This window comes from Pelodiscus sinensis, chromosome 3 (assembly GCF_052426305.1).
Source record: "Pelodiscus sinensis isolate ZL-2025 chromosome 3, ASM5242630v1, whole genome shotgun sequence".
In the NCBI taxonomy this organism is placed as follows: Eukaryota; Metazoa; Chordata; order Testudines; family Trionychidae; genus Pelodiscus; species Pelodiscus sinensis.
Window position 1 is genome coordinate 173,552,368 of NC_143054.1, and position 13,574 is coordinate 173,565,941.

The following is a 13,574-nucleotide window of genomic DNA, read 5'->3' on the forward strand; positions in this document are numbered from 1 at the left end:
CCTGTGACCCGTTCCTGCGCACTAGCAGCCCCCCCCCCCCCCCAGCCGCTGGGCCAGCATCGGCTCCCTGCGCGGCGCCGCGAGACACAGGCGCGTTCCAGGGGTCACGTTGCGGGGGGGCGGCTCACAGCTCAGGACAAGGGGGGGCGGGGGGTTGGCTGGGCCGGCCCCTCTGTGCCGCTCCCATCGCTCAGCCTGCCCGCGGTTCCACGCCTCCCGCCCCGCTGGGCTGGACTGGGAAGATGACGCGGGAGGGACCAATGGAACGCGCCCTGCGCTGCCTGGACTGGGGGAGGGGCAAGCGGTAAGTGCGCGCTGGGGTGGGGGGAGCGGGAAACTGTTCTGCGTCACGTGGACGGCGGCGAGGTCTGGCACCTGCGCGAAAGCCGAGCGCGAGCCGCAGACTTACAGGTGCGAGGGCGAACTCTATGGTGGCAGGTTGCGAGCGGGGCCGCTCTGTATTTCCGGGTTAAGCTCTATGGTGGGGGTGGCTGCCGGAAGTTTCCGGGGGAGGGGTGGGCAAGATGGCGGCATGGGGAAGGGTGAGCCGGTTGTGGCGGTTGCCGCTCTGTCAGGTACTGGGGGGGCGGGGTGGGCGGGGCGCCCGCACCAGACCGATGCTCCGGTTTGCATGCTGGAGCCCTCCGATTCGCCCCCGCTCTCAGCGCGCTGGCGGACACGAGTCAGAGCCCTGCCCCTCTCCCCCCCACACACACACTTGGCCGGCGCTGAGAACTGAGCGGCTGCAGCCGGCTCGCGTTCCTGGGCCGTAGAGCCCCGCAGAGCCGGGCGCCCTGAGTTGTTGGGTAGCGCCTGGGAGCCCTGCTCCTGGACCAGGCTCCCAGCCATAGGCAGAGCTGAGGCAGCCCCCCCCCCCCAAGTTGACAATCCGGGGTCTGAGGATGTTGAGGATTAGTTGAAATGCTTATTGGATAGTGGACTGGTCAGTTCCCCCTCCCCCTGTGCCTCCATCACCCCGGTCTCCATGGCATTTCCACAGAACCTGGAGTCACCTGGAGCCCCGGCTCCATGTGGTGCTGCAGCTTTGAAATGCTGTAGAGAACCCTGGGATCAGCTGACACCAGGCTCCATGGGGGTGCTTCTGCTTTGAAATCTACATTTCAAAGGAGAAATGCGGAAGTGCCTTTGGACTAACCAAGTAGTCAATAGAAATTCCACTGACTACTCGACTAGTAAATTAATGTATATTTATATCTTTACATGGAGCTTTATGTTAAGGGATGAGGCTTATGGTTCCAGTTAACTGGTAGCTATACTCGACACAATTGCCTTTATTTTGAACTGATATCAAGCTGGAGGACTTCTTACTCCAAATCATGGGAACCCTTATTTCATGAGGAGTAAGGGAAGTCGAAGGAAGAATGTTCTTCCTTCAACTTCATGCTGTGTAGACAGCACCAAAAAGCCGAATTAAGTTATTTCGATTTCAGCTACACAATTGATATAGCCGATGTCTTAATTCAACTTTAGCCCTGCTGTATAGCTGTACCCTTATTGTGCTAACAAAGTTAACAAGCTTCAATTTTTGTACTGAATTCTAACTCTCAAGTGTTTTTATAATTATGGGACTTTGTAATGTTGGTAATTTAGTTTCTTCCCCCTTCTCTTATTTTGGCCATAATTATATATGCAGTAGATAACGAGTTCTTTTTTTTTGTATCCATGTAATGCAAAGTAATTATTAATCCAAGATTTTTTTTCCTGTGTGAGCTCATCAGATTTGCATTTCCAACACACAAACTTTAATGTGGAATTTCTGCACAGATCAAAGGAAATCTCCGTATTGGTTGAGTTCTGAATCCTTCTAAAAAGATAGCTTGCAAATTAAACTAGTCATTTTATTATGTGCTTAGCTGAGGTGACATTTACTATAAATTCTAGGAGTAAATGGACTTTGTTTAGGAATCAGTGTTGTTTATTCAGGCCTGTGCATTGGAATAGCAGCTGCTGCGCTTTCATGTCCTTAATGAAGACCTTCCCAACTTGGGTCCACCTTCATTGCTGTGTTCTGTGCCATCTTTGGAGCAAGAACAAAATTCTTCTAACTAGTATGTGTTTCATTGCTCTGCACCAGCACTGTGTATGAGTTTCAAGAGAGCCTCGCTACAAATTGATTAATTTAATCTTTCATATGCTAATTTCTTTGTGGTATGTCCAGATTTACATTTATGTATTAGTCTAGAAAACAAAAACTAGCTTTTAAATGTATATTAAGCTGATTACTTTACATTTGAAAGACGGCAGCTAATGATTTAACTCATCTTCACAGGGATCAGGAACTTTCTCTGTAAAGTACTCAAGCAGGAATATGCCAAAGGGATATAGTTTTTTTCAGTAAGTATAACATTTAAATATGAAGTCTGAAAAACCTGGAGCTCTTAATTTGCAATCACATTAAATGTGTTTTTGTCTCTCTCCTGCTAACTAGAAACAAGGACTTGTGGGTTCAGTTCTCAGGATTTCACACCGATTTACACCATCATAAGGACAAATCTTTGGTATGTGACTAAGTAGACTTTCTTATTATATGCATTACACAAACTCAGAATTATTTGTGTATAAGTGAGGGTTTTTTAATATGCAAAATCCACATTAGGAAAAGAATACTTATGAGTTGGATTATTATTCATTGAGGTCTCATTTTAATGAGATACTAGGTTACAAACTATTTAGAATAGAAAGATAGTATTCTTGTGGGAAATCCTTTCATTTTAAAATATGTATCGTATATACTTTAAAAGGAGAAACTTTAATTCCCATTTTACTTAAACTCCTTCTGCCAGGATAAGAGCAAACATAAAATGTTTATGTATTTCTCATTAGTTGTCAATTGACAACAGTGCAGGGACTGAGAAGGTGACTCTTCTCTAGTGCCAAAGTAGTATTAGATTGGTTTTAGGGAAGAATCTGCAGCTCTTCAGTTAACTTCCATTGTTTTGAGTCATCTTGAAAAGCCCATGCTCTCCTGTTCAAGAAAATGTATCGTACTAGCTTCTGAATGCTCAAAATTTAGAGGCCTAGTCTATGCTGGAAAAATAAGGTAGTCTAACTATGGGGTTTTTTTAGGGGGTATATGCTCAGCATAATTAAGGCAACCTAACCAACCACTGTTGCTTCCACTGTTCTTTCATAGACCAAAGTACTGCCTCTTGCAGAGGTAGATTGCCTGTACTTACAGGAGAATATAGGTCAGTGGGCTTAGTTGTGGTGCTGTAGTGTTTTAAGTGTAGCTGTACCATACGTTAGTGTTTCTCAGAGTATGTTAACTGGCTGAGGCACTTTTGTTTATTTACCGGTGCTGCGGCTATGGAACCTTGCAGCTCTTATTGGCTCCATTTCACTGCTTGCAGCCAAGGAGAGCCGTGGGAAGCGGTGTGAGGCAGGCCGCTGTTTCCCGCAGCTCCCCTAGGCTGCAAACAGCGAAATGGAGCCAGTAGGAGCTGCTGGTAAATAAACAAACTGCTGCAGCCAGTTAACAGGTTTCTCAAAGTGCTTTCGCGGACCACTTTGAGAAACACTGCCCTAAGTCATGCACTGCTCTTCTGTCCTTGACAGAATTGGTAATAAGTGGCTAATGAGCCACAGGGTGACAGTACTATACATAAATTAGGTTAATATGACTATAGTATTTTTCCCCAGGCAGGATAGTAGGATGTATAGGATAAATGTGTATTGTATAAATTGGTTAAGGGTTATAGAGAGCTGTCACTTAACTTGTCTCTTTCTTACAAAATCTAGGTATCCATTTCAGATGAACCAGACACGTTATACAAGAAATTATCAGTTTTAGTTAAAGGTCATGATAAAACTGTGTTGGACAGTTATGAATATTTTGCAGTGCTTGCTGCTAAAGAACTTGGTATCTTCATTGAAAAAGTGTAAGTGTGTGTGTGTGTGTGTGACACCTTGTTTGGGTTTCTACTTGTAAAACAACACTTGTTATGGAATCCATACTTCTAGAGTTTTGAGGTATGGCCAGGAGCACTTGCTGTGCAAACCTCTCAGGGTTTCAGAAGTTAAAGGTTTACTCTGAAGGTATTTTTTAACTAATTTGAAGCCACAGGGATAATATTTCCTTGAATCTCTAAATGACTTTCCTTATAAAATTTCAGGTTTTTTTTTTAAAGTTGGCTTTACACAGTGTGTTTCACACATCAGTAGGATAAAATAATAGTTGAGGACCACACAGCCAAAAGCAATATCTATTACACACTCGGCACTACATTAAAGCAAGACATCCGTAAAAAATCTTGCCCAGGGTTGTATTTAAGTACTTTTTCAAACTTGTAAAGACAGCATCACTGACCATGTAAGCAGTCCTATTATCATCTAGCTGAATTTAGTGGTCATGATTTTCTTCTCTGTGTCTTCTAATAATTTTGTTTATTAAGCCAAAAATGTGCGCCCCCCCCCAAAGAGATTGTGATACCAAAATACACTGGTACTTTTCACTCTGCCTTGTTCACTTTGCAAAATACCAACTAAAGCAAAGCATTAAGTCCTGATGGGTTGTATATAGATATGATAAACAATACTTTGATTTAAAAAGGGATTTGAATGTGATTTTAAATATGAAATAATGTGTTTAAATTGCATGTTAGACATGAACCTCCCAGGAAGATAGAACGATTCACCCTTCTAAAGTCAATACATATTTTCAAGAAGCACAGAGTTCAGTATGAAATGAGGACACATTATAGATGTCTGGAGGTGAGTGTATTGAGGAAAGAAGAGAGCTCAAATAGAACTTCATACATATAAAAATGCAATTTTGACAGTACAATTCCTGAAATCTCCATGTACTGATTTTACATTTAACTCCAGAATACGGATCTTCCTAACGCTTTTTCAATGGATACTAAAAAGAATACTTATCTTTGATGCACTTCATGCACCCTGCATTTAAAATACTATGTAGCTTTAGCCCTACTGTTCTATGTCTGTTGGGAGAAGGATATTGTTGTTTAACGTATGTTTGTACCGTGCCTAGCAAAGTAGGTCTTGACCTAGTTTAGGATGCTATGTAATTCCTAGGAGTGGCCTTTCTAAATATCAGCTGCACAAATGAAACTCTAGGTTAATCCCAAGAGGCTCTGTAAGTAAACAAAGGTGTGTGTTTCTACAGGTGCAGAATATAGGTATTAGGTAAACACCTGATTTTTGGAGTGCTTGCTCCTTCTTACTGTGAAGTTTGAGTGCACAAAGATTATGCTAATTCTTTGCCTATGATGAAAGGAAGGTTGAATCCTTTGCTATGTGTTCTAGCTTCTCTGACTTTGAGGAAATTTTCCCATCAATGCATGTGCCTATTTCATTATACAGCGATATACTAATAACAGAAAATATGGCTACTTTTATTTCAAAACACTTTCTGTGTTGTTTTAGTTAAAACATTTAACTGGCAGTACAGCTGATGTCTATTTGGAGTACATCCAAAGAAATTTACCAGAAGGGGTTGCCATGGAAATAAAAAAGGTATAATTGAGTTGCTTTCTTGAATTTCAAATAGAGTTATGGATGAGTCTAGTTTTAAGATGAATCAGATGACAAATGGCAGCCATTGATGTCTGCTGGGACTATCATCAAGTGTTGTCTCTGAAATGACACTCTGGATTGGGGAGAAGAGGAGTTTTCTGGGGAGCAAGGGATCCAAACAGTAGGAAACACAAGATGAAGACGAGATGGAAGCTTTTTTTTAAAATGGCTTCTACCAGTTGTTGTTTTTTCAGTATCTAAATAAGTATTTGTAATTTGATATAGGTAAATATGAATACAGCAAGATAATTTATTCTGAATGAGGGAGTTTGTCACATCCAAGGTGCAGATTGGTAGATATAATTGTTTGCTTTGTTTTGTAGACCAAATTAGAGAAGCTACCTGAACATATTCAGAAGCCAGTTTGGGACAAGCTACCTTCGGTAGAAGAAACTGCAAGCACATCATGAGCTGTTCATGTACTAAAGCTCTTCTATGCCTGTTAACATCAGTTCAGTCTCTGCCTGTTCATATTTAAAAAACACAGCATCTTAACAGGCCCTCAATCCAATGTCAAACCCTGTCTTAATTTTTTTACAAAGTGAGTATGAGACAGGTCTCTTGCTTCCCTAATTATCAGCAAGTGTGGATCCCAGCCCATTAGCAGAAAGACTGAAGTGCTGTGAAAATGTTTTGACTATCTTTTTCTTTGTTCAAAGTCCTATGTAGCCAAAATGATTAATTTAAAATGAACAGTAATAGTTTATTTGTGCATAAACAACACAGGATTTATGAATGTACTGTCACTGAGGTTGCTATGTGAAGCACATATCTTGAAGTTCTTACATGACTCAAAGTATTTTTTGCTGGGGTAGTCTCCTGAAAAAAGGATGGCAAGAAAGGGACCCAAGGTCAGACACAAACTTGGGTGGAACAGGGGCTGGAGCACAGTCCTCTTGAAGGTCCAGGCTCACCACTGAACCAGGGAAAAAACTTGGATCAAGCCTATCTCATTCCCTGCTTTGCCTCTGCTACTCCAACAGGAACACTTTGATCCACCAGCCCCCACAGCAGCAGATCCTGCATCCCATGATAGCCAGTCTGCCTGCCCCTAAATTCAGAAAGCTGTTGGTTAGAGGTAACTCAGTAGAGGTCAAATTCAGGGAGAGTGATAGTCAGTTGGAGTAGGGCTGTGCTGTACCTAATGGCCTGGCTTTCTCCTGGGATGCTCTGGTCCTTATTTTGAAACTGACATGCTGTGGGGGAGGAAGGCAGGTCAGGGTCAATGGCCAGATGCACTTGCTGTGCAGATGAGCCCATCCCCAACCCCAGGGGCATTGTGCTTAGGGGACTATGATTCAGCAACCACAGAGCTTTTGAAGGAGATTGGTGCACCTAGGACAATATGCGAATCCTGCAGGTCACAGCTTATCACTCTCTCTCTAACTTGGGACCCTGTTCAGTGCTGGGGCTGGTCCCATCCTTCCTGAACCCCTGATCCATGCACAGCTCAGCAGGCAGGAGACAAGACTGCTTCCCTACCCCCCAACTCTAAAATCTGTGTGGGACGAAGGGAGAAGCTGAGAGGACATTCTTCTAGGTGTATCGGTGCATTTAGAAAAGACTGGCTGATTCCCTGGGCAGCCTCCTGCTACTCTTAAGACAGAATAGGTGACTCTTCTCTGAGAACCCTCCTCTGGTTCTCAAGGCATGGGGCCCTCTGGGTATTGCTCAATTAAATCAGGCAGATGTCTTGCTTGAAGTTTCAATTCCTTCCCCCCCTCCCTGAAGGAGGAGAGCCCAACATTGCATGAGACTTTCCAGACCAAGGAGACTCCAGTGGGATGCCAGTTAGCAGTTCAGGCTAGAAATTGGATCTTCCAGTTTCCTTTCCAAGCCTCCGCAGTGTAAAATTGCCTTCCAGCCCTTTTCATCAGGCTCACCTCCAATCTGTATTGGAGCATGTTTATGTCTTGGGATTCTGCCATCAGGTTGCCTAGCCTGGTTTCCAGGCATTTTGCAAAAACCTTGTGCAGAACCTACAATGGAAGGGAGAGCTGGGGCTACACCTGCCACAGGATAGTAAGGTGTGTGAAACCCTGCTGAGACCCCAAACACATTGGGGCTGTGTCTAGACTGGCAAGTTTTTCCGCAAAAGCAATTGCTTTTACGGAAAACTTGCCAGCTGTCTACACTGGCCACTTGAATTTCTGCAAGAACACTGACGATCTCATATAAGAAATCAGTGCTTCTTGCGGAAATACTATGCTGCTCCCGTTCGGACAAAAGTAGACAGCTCAGATTTGTTTTGCACAAAAAAGCCCCGATCGCGAAAATGGCGATTGGGGCTTTCTTGCACAAAACCGCGTCTGTGCCAATCTAGACGCTCTTTTCCACAAATGTTTTTAATGGAAAACTTTTCCGTTAAAAGCATTTGTGGAAAATCATGCCAGTCTAGACGTAGGCATTCTGGCCTCTCTCAGGCACATCCAACTGCGGGCTTTATCCCTGGTCATTTCTTGTTTTTCTGGACTAGACAGTTTAGAAAATTTCAGACTGCATTGGTGCTCAACCCCATGAAACAACCCTTTTTCCTCCACAAAGTGCTTTAATGCCCATTATCTTTAACACTCAGACTCAATTCTGCCAGGAGTTACAGAAGCCTCTCTTTGCATTGGACAAAGACCCATGAAGTATAGAGAAGGGAAATGACCAGTGTGATGATACAGCCAGAGAGAAAAGCCAATGATTCTCACTCTAATCAACAGACAGCAAACCCCACAAAGGCAGGGATAAAGCATGGAAATTGAGATGGTGAGAAAATTTTATTTGAAATAGTTTTCTGTTGGAAAATCCCATGAATATTCAACCAATTTTGTTTTTTGAAATCATGAATCAATTTGGATGAGACTTCTTTGCAAAAATATATTTTTACAAAACAAAAGCATCTCCTGTTTGTCAAATACCATTAAATTGTCTCATCACAAATGGAGATTCAAAACCAACATAAGTTACTTCAGTCTGAGCTTAATAGTTGCTTCTCACAATAATCTAAATATAATAAAATACCAATTAAAATTGACAAACAGCAAAGCCTATTTATCACATTTTATTGAGACAGTGGCCAGACAATATCATCAAGAATTTGGATAATCAGGAAAGTGCGAGGCTGCATTGCCATCTAGAGGTCACAGGAGAAATTGCCTGCTTCTGTACCTGTATGCACTGATTATTGGGTTAACATGGAGACCATAATGGAAGGTTGGAAAAATGGGATTCTACTACACTACCCTTAATTTGTACTCAACGTGATAAAATACCTCATATTATACACTGTTACTAGTGTCATATCTCCCTAATCTCTCTCAGCCATGAGACAGGTAGGAGAGGCTTGTTATACCTAAATGTCAGGGAGAAAGGAAGGCAGAGACAGGTGAAGGTCTTGTCTTCAGTTACATGGTCAGGGGCAGCATAGGAAATGGGACCCAGAAGCTGTAACTTTCACACTAACTATCAATCTGGAAAGTGTCAGAGGGGTAGTCTTGCTAATATCTGCTAAAACAATGAGGAGTCCTGTGGCACCTTAAAGACTTAACAGATTTATTAGGGTAGAAGCTTTCATTGGTAAAACGCACTTCATCAGAAGAATGGAGTGGAAATAACGGGAGGGATACACATAAGGGAAAAGTTGCTTGTATTAATGAAGCTAATCAAGTAGGGGTAGAAGTGGGTAATTCACAGCATTTGCTACGGAGACGTGACTATCCAGAGGGGAAATTGCCTTTGTAATGTGTTAACCAGTTGAGATCTGTATTCAATTCTAAATTGATAGTGTTGAATTTGCAAATGAATTCCAGTTCAGCTGTCTCCCTTTGTAATTGGGTTTTGAAATTCTTTTTTAAAAGGAAGGCTGCTTTCAAATCCACAAATAAACGTGGAGGGAGGTTAAAGTGTTCCCCTATAGCAGTGGTTCTCAACTTTTTTTATACTGTGGACTGGCAAATTCATTCAAAAACAGCTAGTGGACTGGCACTGAAATGTTTGCATTTATGTGTTATGATAATTTATTTGCATATTTGTTATGGTAATTTTAGACCATGGTATATCAGGCAAATCAAAGGAGGGGGGACATGATGGTTAACAAGAATTTGAAAAACTGCTGTGTGCACACATTTTAAAAAAAAACAATAAAATAGTTGCTAATACTTGTTAAAGTGTTCTCCAGTCCAAACCTGTTGTCTCAATTGCAGCAGAATTAAAGAGGCAGTAGCTAACCGGTCTGACAGTGCTGACACATACTGCACATTCATATTTTCCTATGCACTTAAAGCATAATGATGATGCATGTGCATGCTGGCTGGGAGCAGTTGGAAGCCAGGGGGAGGCTCCCACCAAGCAGGAGGGAGACTTGGGTCACAGGCAGCCACAATTGTGCAGTGCTTGGTCCCAGCAGTCAGGGCAGCTGCCCTTCACGCAGTGGTTGGCCCCCATGGCTGGGGCAGCTGCTCTCCATGTGGCGATTGGCCCCAGCATCTGGGGCAGCTGCCCTCCACATGGCCCCACCAGCCAGTTTGCATAGCGACCACCAGAGCTGGAACTGAGGCCAGCTGTCCCAGTAGGGACAGCCTCACCATGGCCCCGGCTCTAGCCTCAGCACAACATCTGGTTGCCAGCTGCACCACTCACCCTGCTGCTGCATGGGGAAGTGGGCGGGAAGTAAATTTTTTGTGCACATGCAGCAAGGGCCAATTAAAAACTGGGGCATAGTCTGGCAATGTGCTGCAGCCCAGCAGATGGGTTTGTGGTCCGCCGCCGGTCCACGGACCAGTGTTTGGGAACTGTTGCCCCAAGGATTATGTGTGTTACCGTTCCTGATGTCTGATTTTGTGTCCATTTATCCTTTGGTGCGGAGACTGTCCGGTTTGGCCAATATACACAACCGAGGGGCATTGCAGGTACTTGCAGGGGCGGCAGGTTTGTATAATTTTTGGTGGTGCCCCATTAGCCACACCTCTGACCCCTGTTAACCATGCCCCGACCCCCATTAACCAGGCCTCTGAAGGTAACAGGCTCAGGGCAAGATGGACACATGACCAGAAGTAAAAGGTGTCATGTCACCCCTCTCAAAGGACTTTTCCCACCATCCTCCTACAAACAGGGATTAGTTTGGCCCCCACCAAACCCTCCTCATGTAACTATCCTGCAATTGCATTAACTCAATGTGTATGACATTAACTCGGGGGCAGAGAGACGGGGGGAAGTGTTCCCTCTAAGGCTATGTCAACACTCACGGCTACTTGCGCAAGTATGGCCGTTCTTGCGCAAGAACCCACAGAGTATCCACACTGCCTGCCTGCTCTTGCGCAAGGAAATTTATAGTACGGCGTGGTAAGAGAGGGTGTCCTGCGCAAGAGCGACGCTCTTCTCTAGCAGGTATAAGCTCTCTTGTGCAAGAGGCAGTGTGGATGCTCAGCAGGGATTTCTTGCGCAAGAAACCCCTATGGCTAAAACGGCCATCGGAGCTTTCTTGCGCAAGAGAGTGTCCACACTGCCATGGACAGCGGTGGATTTATGGCAGGTCGAGTGGGGCGGCTGCCCCGGGCCCTGCACTTCCCGAGGCCTTGCGCATGCGCCGTGTCAAAGGAGGGGCCCCGCGGCGCTGCCCTTGGCCCTGCATCACTCTCATCCGCCCCTGGCCATGGATGCTCTTGTGCAAAAGCACAGCTCACACATGGCAGTGTGGACGTGTTCTTGCGCAAGACTTCTTACACAAGAACTCTTGCGCAGGAAGTCGCCAGTGTAGACATAGCCTAAGAGTTTCCTCCCATGAGCAGAATGGATTCTGTGTTGTGCACCTGTACTGAGTTCATGTGGCTTGTTTGAATGTGCTACTGTGGCACCAAAGTTATTAATAAATATTTTATAAACCTTTACCATTTATCTCTGCTGCCATGTCTCCTCCCCTTGCTCCATCAGCTCCCCTGGTGCCTGCTGCCCCCCAACTCCTCACCCTCCTCTGCTGTCCTGACTCCTGCCCTTCTCACTGCCCTCAGCCCTCCTGCGACCTGCCCCCCTCCACCAGCCCTCCTCTGCCCCCTGTGCCCACTCTCCAGTAGCCCCACTTTGATCATGTGAGCTACCCCTCTTCATCCCCTCTTCTAACACCTCCCTCTACACACCTGCCCTGCCTCTTTTCCCTGTAGTTGTCTGCCCTTCTGCTTCACCCCCAGAATCTCCTGGCACCTGCACCTTCCCTTAGCACTGCACCCTCCTGGTGCCTCCCCCTTCCCTTACTGCCCCTGCCCCCTTTGCCCTCTTTTTCCCTGATGCCCACCCCCTCACCACTCTCTGCCCCCATTCCTTTCATGCCCTCTGTGCCCTCACACGTCTTGCTTCATCCCCACCTTTCTCATGCCCACCCCTTCTTTCAAGCCTTCTCCCAGCACCTCCTCCTTCCCCTCCCCCCTCTAGCGCCCAATGCCCTTACTTTCTCCTCTCTCAGCATCACCCTGTCCCCCCTCCCACTGCCACCTCCCCTCCTGCCCTTTTCCTCATTGTCTGCACTTGATCCCATGTCATTTGTCTCTCCTCCATGCTGTCCCTTGGTATCTTCCCCTTTTTTCCCCGTCCCCCTCCGCACAAGCCTCTTCCTCCCCCATCCCTTCTATTTTCCTCTTCCCCCTCCACACAAGCCCCTTCCTCTATTTCCCCCTCCCCTCCGCACAAGCCCCTTCCTCCCCCACCCCTTACCTTTCCCCCTCCTCCTTCCCCTCTGCACAAGCCCCTTCCTACCCCTCCGCTTACTGTTCCCCTTACCTTACCTTCTGCTTTCCACTTTGCGGGGCCGGAGTCTGCGCTCGGGCCTCAGAAGTCCCCGGACTCTGAACCCGGAGCCAGGCTGCGCAACACCGCGCCGAGCAGTTTTAAAGTCCCGGGCTGTGATGTCACATCACACCCGGGCATCTCCCCGCTTATCAGTAAACACCGTGCATGGCAGTAGCAGCCGGCAAATGGGAGCCGGACTGAAAGCTGCGCATGGACGGAACAGGACAGGCTGGGGCCGGGGCGCTTTGGGATGAGGGGATGCTCTGGGGCCGGGGTGGGAGGATGCGCAGGGATGGGACCAGCAGGTGGGGGTCGGGGCCCGCTCCAGGGAGGGCCGGGGAAAAGACCCAGCTCCAAATATTGCTGGAGCAGGGCCCTCGGCTCTGAATATTGATGGAGCATGGGCACCATGAGCCCATATAACTCGCCGCCCATGGGTACTTGATGGCATATATCACATTAGTGCAGGGTGGGCAAATACCAGCCCATGGGCTGGATCCTGTCTGCCAAGGTTTGCTGCTGGTGGGCCACCTATTTACCTGTATCTCTGCAGGTATGGGAGATCATAGCGCCTGTTGGGTAGCCATCCCCAGCCAATGGGAGCTGCAATTGCCCATACCTGCAGAGCTGCAGGTAAATATAGTGGCAGCAACCCACCATGGGCTAACTTTGGTGAACTGCCACCATTTTTTTGCCCACCCCTCTGTAAGTGGATGTGCAGTGTGGATTATGTGATTAGGTCCTGTGATAGTGTCGCTTGCATAGATATGTGGACAAAGTTGGCAACAGGGTTTGTTGCAGGGATAGGTTACTGGATAAGTGTTTCCGTGGTGTGTTGTGTGGCTGCTGATGAGTATTTGCTTCAGATAGGGGGGACTGTCTGTAGGCAAGGACTGGCCTGTTTCCCAAGGTCTGTGAGAGTGAGGGATCATTTTCCAGGATTGATTATAGATTGTCAATGATGCACTGAAGAGGATTTAGCTGGGAGCTGTAGGTGATCACCAGTGGTGTTCTGTTATTTACCATTGTTGAATCTGTCCTGAAGGAGGTGATTTCTGGGTACTCGTCTAGCTGTCAATCTGGAATATCACATATTGAATGATCAGAATGAAGTGATCTCACATGAGCTACAGATCAACAACCATTCCTAGTGATTATTCAGCAGGTATTTTAGAACAACTAGAACACAGAATCAGAAACTGCTCAGAAACAATCAATGGCAAGAAGCAGAACAATTCCCCCAAGCAAATGAT

At 46.0% G+C, this 13,574-nt stretch overlaps 1 protein-coding gene across 1 annotated transcript; it reads left to right on the forward strand.

Annotated features, from left to right (window-relative positions):
* The first annotated feature begins 459 nt into the window (after positions 1-459).
* On the forward strand, positions 460-9,714 carry MRPS10 (mitochondrial ribosomal protein S10). Its single transcript, XM_075925442.2, has 7 exons — positions 460-575; positions 2,291-2,355; positions 2,450-2,519; positions 3,760-3,899; positions 4,623-4,731; positions 5,407-5,496; positions 5,880-9,714. The coding sequence occupies exons 1-7, from the start codon at positions 525-527 to the stop codon at positions 5,964-5,966; spliced, it is 612 nt and encodes a 203-aa protein (XP_075781557.2). The 5' UTR covers positions 460-524; the 3' UTR covers positions 5,967-9,714.
* The last annotated feature ends 3,860 nt before the right edge of the window (positions 9,715-13,574 follow it).